This window comes from Atta cephalotes (assembly GCF_000143395.1).
Source record: "Atta cephalotes unplaced genomic scaffold scaffold00016, whole genome shotgun sequence".
NCBI lineage: Eukaryota > Metazoa > Arthropoda > Insecta > Hymenoptera > Formicidae > Atta > Atta cephalotes.
In genome coordinates this window covers 1,936,160-1,963,164 of record NW_012130080.1, presented here as the reverse complement: position 1 = coordinate 1,963,164, position 27,005 = coordinate 1,936,160, and the positions used below count along the sequence as shown (strand labels likewise).

At 30.3% G+C, this 27,005-nt stretch overlaps 1 protein-coding gene across 1 annotated transcript in view; it reads left to right on the top strand.

The window, feature by feature from the left end:
* LOC105618399 (neurexin-1) overlaps positions 1 to 27,005 on the top strand; it is a 224,183-nt gene that overhangs the window by 130,685 nt on the left and 66,493 nt on the right. Inside the window, exons 6-8 of the mRNA XM_012199942.1 lie at positions 5,311 to 5,337; positions 11,804 to 11,962; positions 15,283 to 15,435. Of these exons, the coding sequence (XP_012055332.1) occupies positions 5,311 to 5,337; positions 11,804 to 11,962; positions 15,283 to 15,435 (339 nt within the window). The remainder of the gene's footprint in view (positions 1 to 5,310; positions 5,338 to 11,803; positions 11,963 to 15,282; positions 15,436 to 27,005) is intronic.

Here is a 27,005-nt window from a genome sequence, read left to right as displayed (position 1 = left end):
AGAGAGAGAGAGAGAAGAGAGACTATTTCTCTTCTCTCAAATATAAAATACGGGAAATTCTCTGTTGCAAAACAAAATAGTTAATTTTAGATCCACGTTCGTTCAGTAAACAACTGAAACTTTGCAATACTTAATGTAAAAACATTTGTTGTTCGAGAATACGAAGCAAACATTATTTACGTTGCGTTTAATTCTGTATTCAATTAATTTATACGTAGTTTAGCTGTTTGCTGTGTACTTTGCTATCAGCTTCATTTGTTAATAGAAAAAAGAAACATGGTTTAAGCGAATACAAACTTTTGTTTTTGTTTATAATAAAGTTAAATATAAAACTATGTTTATGTTTTAATATATTATGAATTCGAGTTACGTTATCGACTAAGCTGTTTATTTTTTATACTCGCTCAGGAATGCTTCGAAATTCGAAAATGTAGAGGAACTGAAATCCAGCTGATGTTCCGATGACACGCACTAGTGCATTGAACGCACGATATTTCGCGATAATGTTCGTTAATATCGACCAACATGAATATTCTAATGATATATTCCGCATGCGAACTTCTAAGATTTCAATCGATTACATCACCTATAGGAGTGTTATAAATTAAGCTCTTAAATTTATTAAATGCAATTGGCTTCGAGATAAGTCAATTAATCACGTAGATTTTAAAATAATCGCTTATATGCGTTATAATGTAATAGAGTAACTATGTAATTGTCTGCAAAAGAAAAAAATCGGTAAAAGATATAATAGACGTTCAATAGATGTTCAATGTTTTATATTATTATTTCTGTTAATTGCTAATGTTCATAAGCATAAACATATTTATATTATCATACTACTTATATCTGCAACAATTTTATTCGCTTGTATTAATAGATGAAATTAATCTTTAGAAATCGGAAAGAAGGGTATTTATTTTTAAATTTTTAACTTTTCTTTGAATAAAATTTATTATAATTTATTGTACTTTGTCCTTGTCAAAACGACATTATTCCAGTGTCACTATAACTTTTCGTCCTATAAAGGCCAATTAAAAAAGTTATAAAAATATATAATAATTAAAGATAGATTAATTATATTTAAGTAAACTACACTTGTATTTCACAAATTAAGAGTTATATCCTTCAATGTATTTGCAAGTAGAAATGAAAAATAAAATCCAGCCTGGCATCTAGCACGAGGGATGCCTTTAGAATGAACAGGGAAAATGCGCGTAGTCGATTCGAAGATCCTCAAAGGACGAAGCCTGCCACGATCGCGCGTGCTCCACCCGAGAGATTCCACCGATCTCTGACAGAAAGATTTAACATCGTATCACCTCGGAGCGTATCCATTCACTGCGTTCAGTGCATAGCTATGAGGGCAACCCGTTCGTTCACGTTCCTTCTCGCAATGAATTCTTCCCGCTTTTGCACGCACAAGCGAGCATGGAGTGACGGAGTGAGGCGGATCGCGTCCTCATCCTTCGTACGTCACTAGATCAGGTGTCCCTTAAACGCGAGTACTTTCATCTCTCGTTGCCACACCCTCGCTTTTTCGTGACGACAAGTGCATCGACCGGAAGGCTGAGCCCCCGTATTCGTAGATAAACAAGGAATACGCAGGAATTACGTTATTTTATTTGATGCCGTGTAGAATTTACCTAAAATTCAACAGACTTTCACGATTTAAAATTTTGTCTGATGTTCATGTTTCATCTTATATCTTTTTATTATATACGTAAAAATAAAATTTATTGTAGTGTAATTTATTAGGTGTAGTAAAAAGAAATCCATTATTTTTGCATGAAATTGAATAGAAAAATAATGGATTTCTTTTTACTACACCTAATATTTATACTCACAATATATTATACAAAAAAGACGATTTTCTTGAAGTATCTAAAAATTTTAGTTAGATATAGATCTGAAAATAATTTTGTTGAATAATCAAATAATTATGTAGGATACGATGCTGAAATTACTAAATGTCAAAACTTTACAACTTCTTGCAGCATTGCTTATTAAGCTTGAGATTTTTATTTGATTATTTTGATCCAAAATTATTTTCAGATCTGCATCTATCTAAATTTTTAGATACTTCATCGTTCTTTTTGCGTAAAAATTAAAAAAGTGTTATAAATAATGATCTACTTGACATTTTTTTTCTAAGAGTCTTTAAACTATCCGAAGAAATTACGATTATAAAAGATATCGAATTTTTTCAAAACACTTTGCAAATTAAAGTTAAATTAGAAACTTTTATGTAAAGACATACATCTTTGGCTAAGAAAAAAAAGCAAATAAAATAGCAAATTCTTTTTGAAACGAAACTTTCCTGTGCTACTTTTTCTGCCAGGATACCCGATGCGAACGAAGAGATTCGGGGTCGTATATACCCTGCTATAAATCAAGATTTCAATTCGTCGCCTGCCGGATCGAACTTATGTGCATCGATAGCGCCTCGCTTCTCTTGTCACGCTTGGCTTTCACGACGTGGAGACTTCGGGAATTTACTATCGAAGTATGCCATCTACGATACGTTTGTTGTCACGATCGATTCTTGCTAGAGGAAGAAACAGAGAATGCTCGTGTAATAATGTCCGTTGAATGCGAGAAAATTTACGTGGAAAGATTAAATGCGTACGATTGCATGCAAAGGGATAAAGAGCATGCAAAGTTATAATAAAATGAATTGTTTGAAAAGTTAAGAAAAAAATAAAGAATCTTTCTGAGAAATTATGTGATAAGCAGCACGCAGATTGTGCACATTAAAAACGTATTTTTTATAACATGTTATTTCTTTCGGATCGTGATTTCATTTTATTAAAGATCTTCTTTCTTTCTTTACTTTCTAAATTACAATGCTGCGTAAGATTAATCTAAAGACAAACGCCGTATAACGTTCCAAATCAGAGCTTCGAGAAATGAATATGATTCGTTAGTCTCCGACGTTTGTGAAATATCCGGGAAGAGATCATCGAGAATTACGGCGGAATAGAAGGATCTACGATCCTTCGTTTGCGGAATGTTTGAAGTACCCGATCTAAAGCCGCGGCATTAAATCATTCTCATGAATGAGAAAGATTTGCAACGCATTCGAGCGGTTTTCCGGAGAACGTTTAATTCGTTACGTATGATTCAGTTGAACAAACATTAGCTTATCCGAAAGAGAATCCGGAGGAATGCCGGAGCTTTTCTTTGATATGCTGTAAAGTAGTCCTTAAATTCACGACGTTCAGTGAAGATCTCATTAGAATCTCGATGATCGCATAATGTCAATTTTATGTAAAACGCATTTATTGTATTCGATATTAAAAATATCGTTATAACATCATAAATAATGCTACTCGATAGATTTATTTTTTAATTAATGTATAATATTATGATTGTTCGTAATTAAAATATTGTATAAATTAGAAATACGATTAAACCTTTGTACTAAAAGTAAAATTCATACTTTGAGATATTTCATATTTTATTTCGACATGTTCTGACATAAATTATAAACTGCCTCATTAAATATTGACTTTTCGTTATTCGTAAAGCCCAACTCTGTAACTCGTGTAGATACAGAGCGTTAAGCTTCAAGGGACAAAGCTTATCGAGCTCGTAATCCCTTTGTTCCCTATTTTTATACTCGACAGTGTACTCAGCATAGGAAATCTCATCGAATATTATTCGCTGAGCCTGAAGGCGATCTAAATCGAAAGCCAATTAGGCAGATAACTGATCAAAGGCAAACAATGAGTGTATCGACTATTGCTTGCCGAGATATTAACATAATACCGAATCAAGAGCCATTCGTATATAGGACTGACCATAAGCCTTTAGAAGCTGTTTGCTTTGCCATAACAATACAATCCTTAAATTGATTGTAATGTACGCATTAAATTCGACGTTATAATGATTATGTGAAATTTTATTCAAAATAAAAATTGCAATTTACACATATTTTCAAGTGATACATGTTATGACATATTGTACTTGTCATCTGTTTCGATAACTGCTTTTTATAATCTATTATTTTAACTTTTGCACAAATATTTACAATCGACATTATGCAAAAGTACAACAATGAATAGAATATACTTACATTAAATATATAAAAATATATAAAAATATATATAAATATATAAAAATATATAAAAATAATTATATTATATTAATAATAATATTATAATAAATAATATTATATTAATAATAAATATATAAAAAATAAAATATATAATAATAATTTATATAAATTATATTTTTATTTATTAAATATATGCAAGAAGTACGAATTCAACAAAAATAAAATTCAATAAAAATAAAATAGTTAACTGTATATTATAAAAACTTTATAAAGTTTGTAACCACAATGTATATTTAATGTGCACAATCGTCAAACGACAAAGAAAAAATCTACAACGATTGTTTGACAAATTCATGTGACTACGATAATCGCCAGAAGAGATACATATGTGTGCGTTTTTCGTGATCATTTCGTAGCGCGCAAAAGCAAGAGCTCGTCACCGGCTTTCTCGTTCTGGTCGTTGCCGTTCTGTCAGTCGTTTAATCGCCTCATGATCAAAGGGACTCCTTAATAAGGCCCACACAACCGCATGTTCGCTAACTGCCCACGTTTAGAAAGCAAATACCCTTTGTCGTACATACACATTCGAAACATTATCAATAGCAGGAAATTTTACAGATAAAATCTTGGAGTTCTGTATCGCTCATTTAAAACTAATCAAACAATTTTATCTCTGTCATAAATCTGCAAGAAGGGTGAACGAAAATAAGATAAAATGAAATGGAATATTTTTCAAGTTATTTATGTTTAATAAAAGCTATTTATCTTTTGAAATAAATGAAAAAGAGAGAATTTTGGGGTTTTACTCGGACAGTGATCTTATTATCATTTAAAAGATGATAAGATAATTAAGTTCCTAATGAACATTTGCAAAAAAATTTAAATTCCGAACTTGACTCGTACCGCCAAGCAAAGTTTTTATATACTAAATTGCGAGCCTTCTTTTACGAAGAAATAAAAATCGCTGAAGTTTCTACAAATACGTAAAATACATTTGCGTTTTTCTCGAGCGACGCGCCGCGTAACCATTCTTGCATCAAAAAAGTTCTTATGATAATCCAGACGAAAAGTTTCGTTCGACGTCGAATAGCTCGCGAGCTTTCGCGGCGATCAAGCTTCGAAAGCTTTCGCACATCGGGCAACTTTTTGGATTTCAATTGTCAACGCCGCGCCGCTCGAAAACGCCCGGAAACGCATAAAATGTATATTGTGTACTCTATACTGATTGTACTTTATGCTTTATGTTTCAGATCTCTTCAATAACCAGCTTTTGCAGGGTGAGTGTATGATTTTTATTATACTACATATTGTATGTATGTACATGGCGCTTTGATGCACTCGATCAATTGCATTGAAAGTGCAAATATTATCGCAAAAAATAGCGCGTAAAAGAATATTACAATCGTCCCAGTTGAATTTACATTATTTAGTTGATTAATCACGATTCTTCTTTGTGTACTTTTTTTTTATAAAAGACTTTGTTTTACACTCAATACTTGATATTACTTTTATATTTTATCAAAAACGACAAATTTATTTTATTTTAATTCGATTCGGTGATTATAATTCCTATATTTTATCTGCAATAACATACATCGATACTATATAAATATAATTATAAAAAAGATTATTTTGAAAAATATTACAAGATTAAATTTTAAAAAATATTATATTTGTAGGAAATTCGTTTAATGAATATTTAGAATATTTTTTTATCTTAAATTGATTAAATATTAGATTTGATTATTTCTTTTTTGCTACTAAGTATCTTTATTCTTACTAAGTATTCTTATTCTTAACGTCTTGAACGCAACGGAGAGCGTGAACTTGCCTGCATCCTAGAGAAATGTTGAGGCATTTTTAACAAGAGCTCAGTCATCCATCCATTTAGGTCCTCTGGCCACGTTCTTTTATTGCTCTACTCATGTCCTACCGAGACACGGGTGATCTCGAGATCTCCATTCAAGTCTCGTCCTCTCGCCTACGTGAGCGTCGTTGTCTCGCACGCTGTGCTTCCGGGCGGAAAGAATCTCGTGTGAATTTTTTATTGAAAGTATTTTCACAAGAGTGGCATACAGAAATAAGTTGACAAATGTTCTCACATTATTTATCCTAGCTCAATGCCACTGAACTATAAAATACGCGGAGGACTTTTAGTTTATAAATGATGTTATACCGTGAGAAGAAATTCCTACATTTTTGTCCTGACTGAAGAATTAATAAACGATAGATTTTTAATGAAACTGCAAAACATATCACAGTATTATTAATTGTAACTACAATACTTTGTATTTCTTGAAATTAAGATAGTCGAATTATTAACAGAGAAAGAAATAATTCGGTAAAAGAAAATTTCGGAGAATAACAAAAACATTTGGAAATAATAGAAACATTTGAACATAAATTTTTACTTTTATAATTAATGTATAAGTATAATGTAATTGTGAAGAGAGATAGAGCGGCAGAAAAAGAAAGAAAAGAATAGAAATATGTATACACACACACACACACACACACACACACAAGACTTTTTTTATAACTTTAATAAATTAATCTGATTTAGGAAGTTACATATTTTACACCGTAAAATTAGATGATTAAGAGTAATTTTATATTTTCGTAATACTAATGTTTCAATTGTTCATGTAGAAGATAAATTGCTTTATATATTATGAACGGAATAACATTTCAATAAACGATGAATTTTCCATCACCTGTCTGTCTCAAAGAAATATACCGACGATTTCGACGAGACGGCGGAAAAAGTTGCAGCTGATGCATCTCGCCTGCACTTGACTGCTTTCAAGCGAGGAGTCGGAAAAAGATTCTGAAATGCAAATGGGCGCGAAACCGATCGATTGCATAATTTACGGTACAGCTCGTGAGCTGAAAATACTGACGTTATCACGAATTTCTTGTCACGTAAACGTAAATTACTTCTTTTACTTATCGCTGACAATTTCCCATTAGTTAAATGCGAGTATTTCCACTTCATATATTTTTTTTTCTACGACACATTATGTAATAAAAATTAGCAATCTCGCTAAAATTATAAAAATTATACAACGTACTCTCTAAATTTGAATCAATCAATAGTCATTCAGGGGCATATTTGGTACTGACAATTAAACTGAAATTTAACTAAAAAAGAAAAAAATGTTTGATTATATAACTAAAATATTGATATTTGTATGTTAATTTCAATTTTCCAGTACTATATTCATTGAATTTATGCACACATCAAAACAAGGTTAGATCATATAATAAAGATCAGCTAGATTAGGGATCTCACATTTCATTCACTGATTATCAGTAGCATACTTGGCATTGATATCAGTGATTATTAGTGATTATCCTGATTCAGATTAGAAAGTAACATGAAATAATTTTTGCAATTTTTTAAATAATTTAACTTTGCAATTAAATGATATATATCACAATAGTTTCTATTTTGATGTTCATTTTTGGACATATGAAATATAAATAGAAATCAGTCTAATATGTTACTATCCTAAAAACTATTCTCTTTCTTGAAATTATATCTTATGTCGGATTGTGACACGACGTTATCGCTCTAAAAAGCAAGAATAAATCATTCATAATGCAAAGAGCAAGGAGATCTCGCATTGATACTGCCTTTTTCTTCCCTAGTGAGTATGCGCGTAGAAGTTTTCACATTTCCCGTCTTTTCACCTCGATGTTTGAGTTTGAACCGTTCTTAAGACTTTCGCGATGCTCCAGTAAATTCGATGATGACGTTTCTCCGGTTTTCCCTGGTTTCCCACGAATCTTTTTCCTTGTTTTTCACTCATTCCGCAGGCCGCCTTTCAGGGTGTCGGGTATAATTTACGATCTCGTTAAAAACGTAGAAATCATTTATTTCCGTGGTACGACGTAATGTAGAAAAACGATTGGTGAAGCGAACGAAACCAATAGTGAAACGGAATCATTTTGCAGCTTCCATTTTTAACGTGGAACAACGTTGCTATTTGTTACATGATAAAAACTTTGTGTTTTCAAATAGCAGTTGAATAAGCATTGTTAAAAATATTATATTGAAAAAATATATATATTGAACAAATAATTCAAATAGGTATATTTACAATCTCAATATTTTAATAAAAGTATATAATTAAAAGAACATTAATTGAACCTTAATTTTATAATCTTAATATGAGAATTTCAATAATTTGGATTTTTTTTTACTTAAATTTAATTAATTTTTTGAAATCTTTACTTTTAATATCTTTAATTTTTAAAACATTTCTAAGTCTCTAAAATTTTGGGATTTTTATTTCATAATAAAAATCATAGATAACTTTTTAAACTTTTTACTTATATAATATAAAAGAGGTAAAATTTAATAATTTCTTTGATTTGCGATAAATATTCAGGAAGCAAAATTTAAAAATCATTAGCGACAACAAAATACAATATACTTTTGCGTCTCCACAGACGCGTACAAATGCACAATGTCCGTCATCCGTGAGCGGCTAAGTAGAGCTTACGTCTAGTTGTAATAAATAGTCTACTCCATCCCCTTTGTCACTCCGTTCGCTCCATATTCGTCAAACGAGGATCAGCATACTGGTTGCAAGAGGGACCCTCTCTCGCGTATGTTTCCTCCGGTGGGTTTGTGGCCCACTTTCCTGGCTACGTTTATTGTGTTGTCCCAAATACATTGTGCACGCAACCGAGGAATGTCTGCTGACGCTTGGTGGCTCACGATTATCATGACAAAAGGAAAAAGGTGCTATTAGAGGACATTCTTCTTTTAAACTGAGACTTGCATGGCTCCTTTCCACGTCATCGTTCATTTAGGTTTTTAAAATAATATCTATATTATTAAGAAATTAATTTTAGTTACATTGCATAAAATATTTAGATATGCAATTTTCTTGCATGTAAAATTTTGAAAATGTATAAAAGTTTCCAATTGACATCGATTAAAAATAATATAACATTTATGTTATAATTTTGTACTTAACAATGTAAATATTATATAATATGTGATATATTATGTTGCTGAGAAATAATAATATAGATGTTGTTATGTTATTTTTAATTGATGTCGATTGGGTTAATACTATTATTATTTTATATATTGCTTAATCTTTTATCATTAAGTTTGCAACGTTGTATATTATATATATTTATGTATATACATATATTTATATATGTTATTATATATAATGTATAATGTAGAATTAATGCAAGAATTCATAGAATATTAATCATTGAACTCATAACGAAAAATGACAATAACAAAATGCACACAAAATATACATTATATGTATTTTAAAAGCGACGGGTCATAAATTATCATGTTAGCTCAATTTCAGGGAAAGAAAATAGTTGCCTGTACAATGAATTACCGGTTCAGTTCACATTTGGACACTGTTATAAATGTTTAAGACGGCCATTAGCACGAGTCAGCGAGTCCAGAAGCGGCTAATGAAGATGGAAAATTAATTAAGTCGGAAAATTAATTTCTTCCTCATGATAGAGCGAGATATTGCGGTTTCCCGATTCAAATCAAAGCTGCGAATTTTGATTTACTTCGGCTTAATTAAATTTCCACCTGAATTAGCGACTCACCAAAGTACGCTAATCCACGGACGTAATGAGCCTCACAGGAGATATAAAACTGAAAATTTATAAAACCAAGTCTCTACTATATTTAAGATATATGCTTATTCTATCGAACAATTCAATTTTAATTTATATATCTTCGTTAATGGCTCTATAAAAAAAATCGATGATCGATAACCGATCAGAAACATATAATACATAAACAAGCATTTAATAATTTATACATACACCTAAAGCAGTTGAATCGATTTAACTAATGGTTTGTCATTTATAAATTGATTACGTAAATAATTATCTTATTAATTATACATAAATAAATTCATTATTTATTGCTATGAATTTATCATTTCGTAGGAAAATATTACGCGCGTAAAATTCCTCATTTAGAGTTACATATCAACTATTTTAATTGGATATTACTTTACTACTAAATTTTATCATAAATACAGTTGTTATTAAGTGATGGCAGAAACGCATTAACGTATCTTTACACTTTTATGCAAAGTACGCTTTACTGTGCGGAACACCGTTACTCGTAGACAGTTCCTTAATTTCATCGCGATGAGCTCAAGATCTATTTGTTCACTGAGAAGCATCGGAGATAAGGCCTGGAGGATTATGAAGGAGATTGCTCGACTGCGGTCCAAGGAAGCGCCCTCGACAAGAGAGCTACCTAATTACGATGAAGGAAGGCGGAAGCGCCAAACAGGGCCGGTCCTATATACGGCTTTAATGCTTCACGTTATATTTTTGGAGCTAATAAATTAATTAAAGAGATTATTTGTCGAAGTTTCATTTTTGAAAGTCTTAATTCTATCTTTGTTATAATTTTATTTTATATATCCTGTTTCAGGCTGCTGTTTCCTGCTGAGTAACATGTTGTTTTCTAAAACATAGATTTTAAGATAATTGTACTTAAATAATAATGCACATTATTACTATAGAAAAAAATTAACAGTTTATATATAATAATCTTATCCAACTTATTTTTTAATTCCAATTACAATATGTTTATAATATGTTGTTACATAATATTTTATACTTTTACATTAATTTCACATAGTTCCGTATCTAAACAAATTTTATATAATGTTGCATATATAATGTTGTATATATAATGTGCAAGATTTTCTATTTTTATTATTAAAATGAAAATTAATATTAAATTAATATTTTGAATAGTTATTCAAATTTTGAAATATAAAAATATGTAAATTTTCATGATTGCATTACGAATTACTCTCTCTCTCTGTATTTAATTAACATTTTGAAATTGAGTTACATATGAAACTGAAAATTCTGATTATTTTTTAAGTATGTTTAATGTAAAATTTCTTATGAAACTGAAAATGTTCGAATGTTTTAACTTGTGTAATTTGCAATTGCCTAAATTGAAAAAGCTCTAATTTATTTTTTACTATTAAACTAAACTACTAAAAATCTTCAGGCTGCATTGCGGCGGCCCTGGTGGTAAGAGATGATGAAGAGTAGTAAGAGGATAGTATCTTCCTCTCAGTTAAATGCCTTCGAGAGAGGTACAGCGAGAGGACGTAACATCCTAACGTTTTAACCCTGCCCATTCTATCCGGTTTCCCTTTCTGTTGGTTAAAGCGTTGATAGACTAAAAAGGAAGGATATAACCGAAACATAACGTCTATCGACACCACTGCTAAGATCGTAATGAACCGCTCCTCAAGAACGGTGCTTGTCTAAATGCTAAACTTTACGACATACCCGCATGTTCGCCCTGCAAACTTTAGCCGCTTTTTTACTACCGAGATGTAGAAGCGCGTTACTGACGTTAATGCCGGTTACTTTTATAGGAACAGCAAGATATAACGACGCTTGCAATTTATCGGTTTGGAAAAAATTACGGGAATAAGCAAGCCTTCATTTAATGAATGTAGACTTTAAATAGGCAAAAAATTGAGAAAATCATGAAATTTAAAATTATTAGAAAAATTACAAAATATTACAAAGCTAATATATTTTGAAGATTATATTAAACTAATAATATTAATATTAATGGTATTAATATTTTTTTAAATTTGAATGTGTGCTAATTGTGTACAGAAAGTGAACTAAAGTAAGAGTAAAATTAATTCTATAATTCATCATAGAATTTTTATTCTATTATTCTTTCTGTTATAGCTCTCTGCTATTGTCGATGGGGTTTACGCTGAGCATGGTCATACTGCGGGGTCATTCACACACTTGGCCAGTGATCGACTTCTCGTCGGTGGAGGAGCTGATGCGAGGTCCTTGCAGGGTGCCAAAGGGATCATCAACTTTGTTGGATGTTTGAGAAAGGTTGGATTAGCAGCATGACTTATTTATATCTTGCAGCAGGTTTCTTATCCTCTTACACCGTAAATAAGCTTAACTGGAATCAAAATTGCATAAAGCGTAATAGAAGCCATTGACCATTTTAATGCTAGATTTCTACATAAGCTATAAAAATATTAGTTTCAATATTTTACAAGAAAATAATATAAAATGCAGTAGAACTCAATAAAGTTATTTTTGAATATCTAACTACAATAGTTTAAAATTAATTTCATAAATAAACAGCCTAGAGACTTTAAATAACATTAAGTGATAAACTAAAGACAAAATTATTTAATGAATCGGAAATACAAATAATAATTATAAAGTAGAGAAAAATAAATGATCAATGACTGAAAATAAAACATATTTTATAGAGCAAATCTCTAAGGAATAAATAAATATAAAAATTATACCTTTCAATCAATTTCCATTATTTAACAAATTTCAATCTTAATTATAAGAATGATAGTTGAATTGAAAATTGCATTAAGCAATGATTCGTGATTTTTAGAAAGAATTAACTATCACTTTTGTAATAAATTTGTGTTTAAAATTTAACTTGATTGAATTTAAATTTATTGTAGCACAATTCGTATTAAATAATTTCTAAATCTGAACTAATTTTATGTTTTCGTTTTTTATTAACATAGAGAAATAACTTAAAATATTACTGATTTATTGTATGCCCTCTTATTTATTTTGATATAAGCAAACGGCTACTTTTTCGAGATGAGATAATAATAGTGCTGATGATCGAATCATACCATCGAGCGGAATAATCATTAAATTGTCTTTTTTGTGCTTTTTTACTCAAATATCGGACAATTGCTGTTATAGCAAAATTACTCTGAACGATTGTCGATGGAAAATCGCGATAGCGTGATCGAACATTTGACGAGATACTTGTAGTGTCAGTAAAGAGAATATAATCACAGACTCATCGAGTTCTTATGAGAACATACATATTGCTTAAACATTCTACGCTATAATAAATTTGATTAAAAGGTTGGCTGTTATATACATAGTATAAAGGAACGTAACACAATGCACTTATAAAATAACGAGATTCTTGTTAACTTTATACGAGTGAAATCAAAATCAGGAAAATATTTCTCAATTCCTTAAGAATGTATTGTACATGAATGTATTTTTTTAAAAAAAGGAAAAACTACGAAAAAATTACAGATTTTTAATATATATTTGAAGGTAATGTAAAAAGTTTGTTATTTACATAGAATATGGACCAAAGATTATTTTAATCAGAAGTAGATAAGTTTTTAAAAAATAATTAAAATAAAATGAGAAAACTTATTTAAACTGTAAAATTGTATCATTAAATATAAATATTGACTTTCTTAAACTATATCGTATACAACATTCATTTTTACACGTAAAATTTCTAATTCTAGTTACTTTTTGCAGAGACTATACATCTGATACATTCTTAAGATTTGATTATATGGTGTAATTCTAAAATATTTATTTGCAATGATTTAATATAATTGCAAATTTTTTTATATTTTTGAGGCAATGTAACTTGATCTTTCCCATGAAAAGTTTTATCCCATTTTCTTAATTATTTTTTGATAATCAGTAAATATATCAGTATAGTTTTAAACTCCGAATTGTAAAAAGATTTTTATTATAATCGCTCTCATTAAAGAATCTTAGTTGACTTTCGAAACTTTTCGGTGGGTAACAGTAAAAGTTGAAGTGATTCCTAATTAAGAGCCCTTAAATAAATGACCATAATGCTCGTTAAACTTGTTAAGTACTAGATAAAAATATTTTTAACTAAGACTTTTACACTTTAAGCGGAAATTTTGGAATTATCTCTATTGGTAGAACGATGTACATTAAGTTTCTGTAGGAACCAATAAAAATGTCTCCGCTCAATAGAGTGTCGACGTGGTCATCGCAACGCAATGAAATATTCATGCCAGCAACTTGGGGAATTTCACCCGTGAAGAGTAAAGTCGAACTAACGCGCCATGGATGGCGACAAAGAACCGCGAATGAAGCGATAAAACTTGTCACAATATAAAACGCACTACTGAGGCGAAAGGTTAATGGCAACTGTAATTTGCTGACTGTTTGCAGCTTAAGCAACGTGATGCGAATCACTCGGTAAATTATTCCTACGAGTTTTATTTACGAGCGTGCGCACGTTCGCGATATGTAAATTGTTCGGAATTCCTTCGCGAAGTTTCGTCTTCTATCTAAGGCTCTTAGCTTCCCGTTGCAATCATATTGCATTATGACATTAGAAGCGAAAAATCGTATAAATTTTTCTTTTCCGCTATATGTAATAAATGTATTAGTTTTTTACATTTGCAGATCTTCTTATATAGATATTCTTCTTATATAGATATTTATTGATTGAAAATTTTTATCTATTTTTTATCACTATATGCTTTCTTAAATTCGATTAACTTGCAGATATGTATATACAATATATATATATAATATATCAGAAAAATAGTGTGTGTGTGTGTGTGTGTGTGTGTGTGTGTGTGTGTGTGTGTGTGTATATATATATATACACAAATTTTTCTGATTTAAAATGAGTTAAAATATCTTTTTCACCAACCAATGTATATTAAGTGCGCTTGCATATTTGTTGATGGACAATAAACTTTTAAGACCAAAAGCAAGATATCTGATATAAGATAATCTGACATTTCTTTGCTTATCCTTTCTTCTGGGTCTTTCTTCTGAGAACAGATATTCCTAAGAAAACAAGTATGCAGTTACGTTCTACAAAAATTCCAGTTGTTTATATTGCCAGCTCAAAAGAAGATATTTCCGGAAGATCGAAACTTGACGACTGTTTCCGTTTTACTAAAATTTAGAATAAAACGTCTAAGTCCGAGTGAAATTTTAGAATGCTGGGCATAACTCAATAATTAACAAGAATTTAAATGAGGAATGTAGGAACGTGAGGACGTGAAGAATATACATTCCAGGCCAAAAGTTTAGAAATATTTTCTAAAAATTGACATTTTTAAGATTATATATTTAAATATTCAAAACAATATATTTTTTTAAATAACTTTATGAATCCAATAATGGCTATTTGAAGAATTATTAAAAACACATTGTTATGAATATTTTAAAAGAGATGTTTCAAAACTTTTGGCTTAGAATATATATATAAATTTATAAATTCAAATTTAAATTGGAAATATAAATTCAATTAGTTTAAATTCAAGACAATTAAAAAAAATAATAATCAAAGTTTCAACTTTTTTTTCTATTTTACCATATAACGTATACTAATTGTCATGATCGTATGTTTGCAGGTGGAATTTGCTGCAGAAAGAATCAGAATGGAACTGATTGAAGCGGCCAAAAGCGGAGCAGCTGGTGTTGCGGCTTGGGGAAAAATGGATTTTTTCTGTCGTGAACCCAGAACAGCAGATCCAATTACGTTTACCACTAGGGACTCGCATCTCGTGAGTATATGTGCTAGTAATTTTGTAATAATATATATAATGCCCAAAAAAATTTATATATGCACACTCTTGTTGCAATGTTAATTTATAAAAAGAAGAAGCAAGATTGTGTCTTCTTTTTTGAAAAAGAATGTTGTCTTCTTTTTTCTTTTAAATAATCAATAAACCTATAAATATGAGAAATGATTTTCTATTCTTAAAATGTTAAGGAGTCTTTTAGAGACATTGTTATGAGTTTCTGATATAATTCCAAAATTTTCTTTAAATAGAGCTTTTAATGCTTTTCTTTTTAAGACGAATATAAATCTATATTTTATATATAATCTATGTTAAAATTAAGAGAATTACAGTATTCTGAACAAAGAATCAAATATGTAACAGAGTTTCTATTACATATTTGTGAATCGAAGATATCAGCACCGTTCTGGAATAATTGTTTTTACTCAAGACTACTCCGCGGCACTTTAATGCACGTGTCTCTTAAATAATGCAAAGAAGAAATACGATCTGATTCCATTATCGAATAGAATCGTGACGATGGAAATATCCGATTAAATCGGGAATGCACTCGAGGAAGTTTTTTGCGCGAGTCAAGCAAGCTGCAAATAGTAACGGCGTAGCTCGCTTTCGAGTTTTCGCGAATATCTTCGAGAGGCGACAGCAGTGAGGTCAAGGAAACTTCGTGAATGTCCTCGTTCTAAATTACTAGAGATTCTCTTGACTTTTTTATGGGAGGGGGGGGAAAATGCATTTGACTCTTGCACGTGGCGTATGCAGTCGATTATCGATACGCGATTTGCCACGTAAGTTTTCAGAAGAAAAAATACAGCAGAAGAAATATTAACCGAAAGCAGATACATGATACAATACATACAATTATCCAAAAAAGTACATTATTGAGGAATATAAACATAAGAAACAATGTAAAAATATGCCATATAGGTTTTATATTTGGCATACTAAAATTTCGACATATTTCGTTCTTTTCTACTTTTACGTTATTGCCATACAGCGATATTAATGTATTATAATATATTATATAACGTAATAACTTTCAAGCACATCCCTCGACAATATTTATAAATAAACACAGGCTATATGGTAAAACTTGCAGTTCTTTCTAAATATATTTAAGATGTACTTTAAAAAATATGAATGTGAATTTAGTATCATTCGGTTTATATAATTTTCAGCAATCGTCTAAATAATTTAACACCAATATATGTTGTTAAATCAACAACCTATTGGTTAATTAATATATCATAATTAATATATCAATGATTAATATATAGGGTATTCCTCTTAATACAATTGGAAAGAGAATGATTTTACAAGAAAAAGTAAGTTGAAAACGTAGAATAAAATTTTTTTTATATAAGGTTTTATTTTTGGATTTATTTTTGGATTGGTTTAATATTTCAGTAATACTCGTATTTTCAATAATTTATAAAGAATAAAACTCACATGTGTGAATATCCTGTTTTACCGTGTATTCTCGATTATCCAATACAATAAACACAAACATGAACAAAGAGTACAGAATAGTATACAACGAGATTTGTTAAAATATAGAAAAATTTTATTCACGTTATCGATTTATTTTCATAGAATTATTCCTTTTCCAATTAAACTGAAATTTCCAGAATATTTAACATTCACAGACCGATATTCATAATTATTTGTATTTTTAAGGTTATTTTAGTAAAATTGTTTAAGATTACATTAATACGATTTTGTGATTGGTTTGGTGGACATCTTAAAATTGTACTCAAAACGATTTTGAGTACAAAAAGAATTACTATGATGACTATATATATGAATATCAGCCATAATATTAAATCCACACTCATATTTTTAATATAGTGTGACTTGAAGATAAATTCTTTGAATGTTACAAAAACATACTGATTTTTCTTGTTGTAAAAATTTCTTTTTCGTTTGTCATATTTGAAGACAGTCGGACGTGTCCTCAATGTAGAGCACTAACGCGAATGCTTTGCGCACAGCGCGTCCTCTTATGCGCTTTTACAGGCCACGAGACACCGTCGTTACCATTGCAAATCCTTGTTACACCGGCCATCATGGTGTCAAAGGGCGCGAGGACGAGGGTGAATGTACGTGCCCTCTAAAAGCGCATTTCGCCGCCCTCGTGCAGGAACTTGTTTATGACTGTTCTTGCATTGCTCGCTCTCCATCGTCGCGATTTATGCATCCTGGTGCATTAGTGCATCCACTCTAGGATACGCCCCTTTCTCTTTGTAAATCTGGATAGTACGGATCATCTCACAATCTCAACGTTCATTGTTTCGCGTATTACTATAACTACTATTATAACGCAATACCGAATATTGTTCGCAATATTGATATAACATATAATTCATATAACTGTAGTCTACTGTAGGAAAAATCTTTATTGAGTTTTTTAAAATAAAATAATATCCTTGTTTTGTTTTAAATAGAATTCTTTAAAAGTCATTTATTTTCGTTAGTTAATCACTCGGAAACTCTACAGGTGACTCATCGCTTTTCCTCAGGAAAAATAGATTCCAAATAGGTCACTGAATCTGTAATTAAATTGAATAATTTTTAAACACTCAGTATAAGCTTCAAGCTGCTATTCTATCGTGCAGCTTTTTATCATGCATAATATGCACACGATAATGAAGCCAGAGCACGTGATTCTCTGCTTTGAGTCATCGAGATTTTTAATTTAACAAGAATATTATCCTCATTGGCTACTTAAATATATTATGTACGTATTATATACGATATTCACGAGCTCTTTTAATATATACCTTGCCGTTTCTTAAAGTTAATAAATCACTGCTTCCGAACATAAGAACCTAATTAAATCATTTAATATTCAATAATGACGTAATGCAACTGCACTTAAAGCAGTCAACGATATCGGATAATATTTAATTAGGTCAAAAAATATATTAACGTGAAACTAATTTAATAATTAACAATAAATGAAAAAAGTTATTCAAATAATAGAAGTATTATATTAAAATATATTCACCTAGTACGTACGAATAAAATATATTATTACAGAGAGAGTCGAGTTTACTATAATTATAAATATTACAAATTTTTGACTATTATAGTGATCACATTATAGCTTTAACGCAAAGATCTCCGTCAATATAATGATCAATATTATTTTCGATCAGTAGATAATACGCATTAAATTTACGACGTGCAGATGGTTATTCAATACGAACAACGTTTGCGTTCGTGGTTCAATTATAATTAATATCGATATCGGCGTACAAGCACAATTATCCTCTGTTCGTCCTGCGCTTATAATCGTAACGTTGCATTTGCATCGGACTCTCGTCCGTTATAGCAACAGTAAGAGAACGTATAAACGCGAATACTGGTATTGTTGGCACATTCACAATTAGATCAGAGGCTCCGATGCCTACTGCGATTCAGATATCGATGTTACATCTCGAGTTACTCTTGAATCAAGGACCAGGCGAGGATGGATTTATATATATATATATATATACACTGGTAATATTCATGATGGATATTGTATTTGCAATGCTCTACACCGAGATTCAAATGCTGCATTATTCTGAAAGCGTACAATAAGATCGAATATTTTCGAGAATAAATTATTTGTAAATTTTATTTGTTTTTTTTTTGTTTTGATTAAATTAAGTTATTGAAAATCTCCCATATTAATGTTTAACATTTAAATACCATTGTATATATGTACAAATACAATATATTTAAAAAGTTCTAAACTGGAAGAGCAAGGATTAGAAAATATTTAATTGAGATTTAATTTAGAAAATGAATTTAATATCTATATTACTTTATTTTTTGATGTCAATTATCTAAAATATTATCTAAAATATTTATTTTTAGATGTGTGTTTTAGGTTTAAGAATCAATAGATTACTTGATATCTCATTTCATAAATTCACGATTCTACGTGTCCTTCAATATACAAATCTTTGATCCTGTGCGTATCTTCCAATTACTTCTTTTTTAATTTAGAATTCATAGCCTTTGAAAGATCGCTGAATTAAATTTTACTTATTATATATTTGTGTTGAAACTATTCGCGAAATTGAAAATTAGTCTGAAAATTAGTGTTAAAACATCACAGTGACCACACGGTAGACTATTTTAAGGTAGTAATTAGCAGATGAGACATTTGTGAGAAATTCCAGATCGAAGCCGTTTACTGGATGGTGCAGTAGTTCGAGTAAACGTCAATGTGGACGTTACAGTGGTTGCGTTTTAATTATCGAAAACTCCTACAGCTTTGCTTGAGTGTCCTTTAAAATTATTCCCTGGTGATTCGTTGAATATATACTCATATTGAAATCTCTTCGTGTGTATTGTGTGAATTCTTCGTTTGTGCCTCTAACTTTATTTTCAAAAAATTGTATTTTTACAAACTATTACATTAACTAGGCACTTTTCATAATAACTGTTTTAATTCAAGTATTTATTTATTTAAAATCGCATTCTTGTCCAATAATTCATACTATTCTTATGTTTCAGTTTTGAATTTGTTAAAAAGAAGAACATGCATGAAAACAATAAATATTCATTTTATTTAATACTTGTTAAATCTTAAAGAATAAATTAATATGCAAACTGCTCACGATTTTTCATGTAACAAAATAAATAAGTAAATAAAATTAATTAATTAATTAATTAAATAAAATCTATAAAGAGTAAAGTTTTTAATAATATTTAAAAGCAATCTATATTTTTTTATTCTTTGTTTTTATAATTATTATATTGTTACAACATAATTTTATACACACATGCGCGCGCGCGTACACACACACACACGCACGCACACATATATATATGTATGTATATATAAGAAATCGATATAATGGCGTACTATCCGAATGTTAGCTTCGTAACTATGAGAAATAAAAAAGAACTAATAATACATCAATATCGAAACAGTTGAAATTATAGATTTGAAATTATTTGCATATTAATTTTACAGTAAAAGGGTCCGTCGTCATTTATAGCTTGGTTATTTTAACTGAAATTCGTTATCCTCGAAATTACTCTCATTGTACGGTATATTTGCATTATTGCATTATCGTATTAATACTGTCATTTCCGTTTGTTAAAAGCAAATTGTATATGCAATTAGCAATTAAAAATGACATTTTATCAATTTTCTGTAATTCTTTCCAAAATATAACAAAATTACATGATAAAAGAATTTAAGAATAACCTGTTACATTCAAATATGACAGTTCTCTACATCAATAATTCATTTTGTTTTAACTTTATTTTATCTTTGTAACAATCATTTAATGAAAATTAGTATTTTACAGCAATATACAGTTTACAAATTTTTTATTAAATCGTTGAAATTACCAATGAATTCAAAATTGCTACAGAAATGAAGTAATTTATGCTTTACTTTCAGTTAATAACATACCAAACTCGATAAGTTTGTTAACTTTTTCTATATACATTTTAATTCTTCTAAATATTTTTAATAGACTTTTTAATATCACTGAATATCAAGAATGGTATAAGTATATGTATATAAACTTACAGTACACTTACATTCTCTTTTATAACAATACATTTATAAACTTGCGTTTGACACGCCATTTAAAGTTAAAATAAAATCGGTATTGTAATGTCGTGATAACTACGGATATAATGCAAAAGCGAAAAGGATTTTGCAAAATCTCGCATAGACTTTTTTACATTTTGTGGCGTATGTACGGCCGCGCAGTGGGTTCTTGTTCGCTCTGCTGCATTACGTGCACCGAACACATTTGCAATACGAGCGTGTTGGATGCATCGCCGTTGTTACACGCCGATTTTCCTCGTCTACACGCGCCCCTGATTTATTCTACGGAACTTCCCGTGTTCGGCCATCTAATGTACCATAGTCATATAGCTATCCCGTTGCACACATGGCTACATGCATCAGCTAACTACGAGGCTGCACTTTTTCACCCGTCCATTCCCTTCCAGTTTTTGCAGAATTAGTGTCATTAATTTCACGCATCGTCTTGATTTATAATTAACCGATATAACAAAACATAGAATTTGCATAGAATAAATATTCAATTATGTGGCTTTGTATATATATATATAAAATTTTTGTTATAGAAACTTACAAAAGTTAATGGCTGAAAATTATATAAGGTTGTGAAGAAAATTTGTAATAAATAATTTTTTTACAACATAGTTGAAGAAGAATTATTTACAATAGATGTTTTTCATAATTTTATATAATTTTAAGTTACATAATTTTTTGAATTTTTGATCTTAAAAATAAAAAATCATTTAATTATGTTAATTTTAATCAATAATACATATAAAAATAATTTAAAACACATTTATTAAATTTAAACAATTTAAGTGAACTATTAATTTTGTCTAAAAATTATTATTATTATTAGTATTATGACATTTATTAGATAAATATTCTTTGATTTTGAGAAGCTTGTTAAAAAAACGTGTATAGTTTTACGTGTCGCAAAGTTTACTTGCCCGTCTGCATAGATCATGAAAATTCGTTGTCGAGAAAGTCGAAAGCTGGATGTCCCGATTCACTTATTTACTGCAGCAACAGAGCAAGCGCCATTAGCGCAAAGTTAATTCTAGTTAAAGTAGAAAACTCACGAAATTACCGCCGAGCTAGGTAACATATTATTAGCCAGCTTGCAGTCGTTTTCGCTGGCGACTTCCGCAACGTATAGCTGTCTGCGGTACATGTTAAATGCAAAATGCGTAGAATGCTAGCAGCAGAATCATTCTTCAGACATTTCTTAGGTTATTTATTACGTTTATATGTTATATTCAATTTACAAGTAAGATAGAGAAACAATAGTAAAATATAATTCTACTCAGTAAGAGAGTTATTTATTTTGATCTTTGGTTATTGTTTTTTTTAATTATAATTCAATAACACTCAAATGATTGATTTTTTTATGCAAAAAATATCCAAACATACAGTATCTTCTATATTAGTATTATTATGTAATATTATTGTTACAATTTTTACGTTATCAATAAAAATTGCTCGATAAATAGTATCAATCCAAAAATAACGAAGAGAAGAATAAAATATTTTTTGTGAATGTTTTCTTATCATTTATGTAAGCACATAATATTTGAAACAACTCGATGATGTAATAGAAATAGTTATAATCTTACAAACGACATAGAATGTCCAGGCTAACTGCGTCGATCGATGAAATTGCTTTGTGTTGGCCGAAAAGATTTATGGAAATGCCAGTCGTGTCAAATAGTCGAATAAATTCAATCTTATATCCCGCTGTGCCACAATTCCCGTCTGCTTTGCCGCGAAATACAATTTAATAATAAGAATTATTTCCATGCGCCACAAAACGACGAGAATACCGTGGCAAAAATCGAGTGCTTCATAACAAGAACACTGGAAATACGCTCGGCCGACCGGGAATGCACGGTATGCCTTTATAAGCAAAACACTGGAATCTCCAGTAATCCAATTAGGCAAAGACGCGCGAATTACCGCGAATCCCCTTTCTCGGATTCACGCTTGTTCCTCGACACAATCCCTCCAGCTTTCCATCCCGCGGTTAATTCGAGAACGATTCAACCTCCTATTTTGCTCCTCTGCCTATAAACGGCGGGGCAAAAAGCTTAGGAGTCTCGACTGACTCTCCGGATTTGACGACTGCGACGCATTTTCCCGTTGTTTGTTATCGATTCAAAGCAGAATGTAGATTTTACACTTCAGTTACACACCAAAAAAACTACTGATCTTTTTTATTGGAAATCTGTGTAATTCAATTCTCATTTCCTTTTTTTCTAAATGTCTTTCACTAATTAAATCGAGTGATAGATATTTTCATCAAGTATTTTTTATAAGAGAAATGTCTGAATTATATTAAGATTTATATTTGATTAAGATGATGATCTTGAAATGTATTTCACGTCGATTGAATTTCTTCCTTTCGCGTTTTCTCGATTTCCGCTCGAATGAGACGTTAATCTCATCGAGATCAACCCGCACGGCCTTCAAAGATTTCATAGCGTTCGTCACCGCCGCAGAAGAAATTGAACAAACATTTATGATCGTTCTATGGTTTAGTTTCATGCTTGGCGATTTACGATATTATTTTTATCGAGAAAATATAGAGAATCAGTGTAATGTCTCGAGTGCATTTACAACGGTACAATCGTCGTCGTTATTCAACGAGATTAGCTCTTTGGTCTCATTTCCTCCTGTAGTCTTTTTTTCTTTCTCCCTTTTTGCGACGATCTCACTCTCTCTTTTCCTGTTCTCATGCCGCTTTCGTTCGTCCTTTCCAAACATTTTCGCCCGGATAGACGACGAATCTCAGCCGGAAAATATACGTTCCTGCTAAATAAAACATTGTCGGGGACTAGGTGCGGAGTGCACCGCGAGGATAAATGGACGAGAAAGCTCACGACGGGGTTATATCTGGGAAAAGTGTCGGAAAAGAATAGTACGGATATACCGCTCGTCTCGCCTGCAACCCTGATTTCTCTCTTCTTCTTGCTCTCCTTCTCTCTTTTTTCTCTGTACGCTTTCACGCGCATTTGCTTCTCTCTTATTCGCAAGTTTCCCACAATGCATGCGCGATAAGCCGATTTTATCTTTGCTACATATTGAAGCTTTGGAACCTTCGAAACCACGATATTGCAATTAAGCCGCGTACATACCATCAAAGGTTTACCGAATTATTCTAAAGTCATAATGTACATACGTATTGCCAGTATGCTTATTAAATTGATGTTTATGCATTAGAACATTTCTCTATATTTTTCATTAATTGTTATAAATAAACTTAATTATATATTTTTTTAAAAGAGATTAAAAATTTATATTTTAATAGAAAAAAATATGTTTAATATGACTATTTTTTAGATAAGAATTACTTGGATATTTAATTTTTAATTTGTACTAAACAATATGAACTTTTTGAATTCTAATTCATTCTAATAATATATATTAAAGTATATATTATTTTTTTATTAAAGAAATATGAGGTTATAAAATTTTATATAAAACTATATAAAATAGATAGATTTATTAAAAAGATCTAAGATTGCAAGCTGGCTAAATAATGCCATACTTTCACAGATCAGGCTATTCTTTTTAAGTAATTACGTGTTCGTATTGTACAATGTAGGTGGTTCACCTCGATCGTTACCTCGTGACACGCGTGATCGAGAGTTACGAGTCACGATTCTGTCGGTGGGTAAATTCAGGCCGCATTCGTAAATTTTACGTGCGACTTGGACGGATTTAATGATTTTCAATTAAATATTATGAGTTCGCATCCATTCGACAAATCGACAATTTTGATAAATCAGTCAATAACGCTCGTGAAATGCTCTGTTTCCTTCAGTCCATTGCATAACAGGAAATTTTCCAATAAAGCACATTTCCTTCTTGAGTTATTATGAAGAATACTCGAAACTATTTTCTTCAAATCTTTTATTTAACAATGAGTAGAAAGAAAAACTCTGACAAATAAATCTTACTACAAAAGCGACCTTAAAATAGGTCGCAAAGCTTTAGAAGTGCACTCTTTGACAGATTTTTCCTTAGGGAAAGTTTAATTGGACTCTACACTTTTCAGAACTTTTTAATTTTCAACATTAAATATATCCTTGAAGTCCACTTGATAGTAAATTAAAGATAAAACTTTGTTATTTATCTTTAATTTTACATTTCTTTTTAAATAAAATCTCTTTTATTCCTACTTTATTTTATTTTTATTTTACTTTTAACTTGTAAATTATTGACATCTGATCATTTTTATTAAATTGAAAATGTATACATATATTTACAAAAATTGATGATTAAAAAATTGAAATACACTATTTAATAATTTAATTTAATATTTATATTAAAAGGAACTTTTTTACGACAATATAATTTTAAAAATAATAATTTTTATAAAAATAAAATGAGAATCTAATAATCTATACTATATTATCGAATTACTTTTATTCTGGATACTTGGCTCATAAAATACCCACATATACAAAATACGTTCAAATAAGTACGTAGAAATATTATATATTTTATTACTTTATATTAATATATCATTTTCTTTCCTTAAATTTTGATGTTTGACTAGAAGTATTTGTAAATCAACGCTTCATTTGTTTCTTGCGCTGTAACTTGATCTTCCTTCAAGTACTCGCAACCAAGTACCATCCCTTCCGTTTCATACTGCTAGCAATCAAGACGATTCTAAGACGCTCCTTCTGTCTTTTAATTAACGCGCCAGCCGTTTTCGGTGCTGCTTTAATTAACCGAGTGAACTTCTCTGAAGGGCGACCGAGTTTCAAGAATTAATAAGCGCAAATGTAATGTTTACAGGTAGCATAATAATTAATTTCTAGGGTAACTAAATTTCGTGGCGCTGTCGAATGCGTCGCGAAACGTCATTCAAACACGAGATATTAATTTGTTGACTGTATTTGTCATTAATGGCATTCGATATACTAATTGAAGAGTTTATTTTGAAACATAGATATTATGCATTAATGAAATGATAACAAATATTTAACAGTTTTAATTAACAAATAATTTTTATTTCCTAAAAATATTAAAATGTGTGTGTGTGGTTTAAGAATAAAGACTTGAATTAAAAATCTGATAAAATTAAATATCAAAAAGGGAAAAGTGTCGAAAATATAAATTCTTTCATTATGCTAAATAATATTTTATGGATATAGTAATATCTCATATTGACTGTAAACGATATGTTACAGCATTGTCCTACTTTGGGGATGTAGGGCAATAAATTATTTAATATTATTTAATAAATAATGTTATGAAAACACAGCTCTCGTATTGTCTTCGATTATTAATGAATAGTGGTGAATTATCATCGAGCTAAAGCTCTTCATTAAATGTTCAATAGCCTTTTTATGCAACGATTTTGCTTGCATATTATGTGTTGATTATAATTCACTGATTAAACGGTAATAAATATATCTATGAAGAGTGCATGTTAATTACCTGGAAAAAACTAAGCTGTGTATATAAGTTCACGTATACAAATAATAATATTTCGGTATATAATGATCATTTTTATTCATAATTAGACATTCTGCTATGTTAATTTCTCAACCTCAGTCAAGTTTGGAATTTCATAACGGAATGAAAAAACTGGCAGTGTATGTTGAAGTATTTTAATGCTTAATTTAACAAGAAATTAGCACACTTTGCGCTACTTGAGGTATTTTGTAACTTTATGATTTTCATGGAGAGACAGAAAATTACAAGGATACAAATGAAAAAGATGTCCAGCGAAATTTTCTAAAGACCTCGCGCAAAATTGACTGGTATCTGGGTTAAGTCGTCCACGTTGGATCCAGGTGTATTTTCTTATTCATGTGCGTGCTCATCGAATAATCCAGCATAATCTGTCACGAAATCGCTAAGCTTCGAGTAGCTTGGGCTTACGTGACGTCTCAAAAGCGTCTCGACGAGAGATGGCCGCAATATTAAATCCCGGCACAGGTGTATTTTATTTCACCGCAGTATACCGAAAATATTTCTCTTATACTTAGTTCCGATA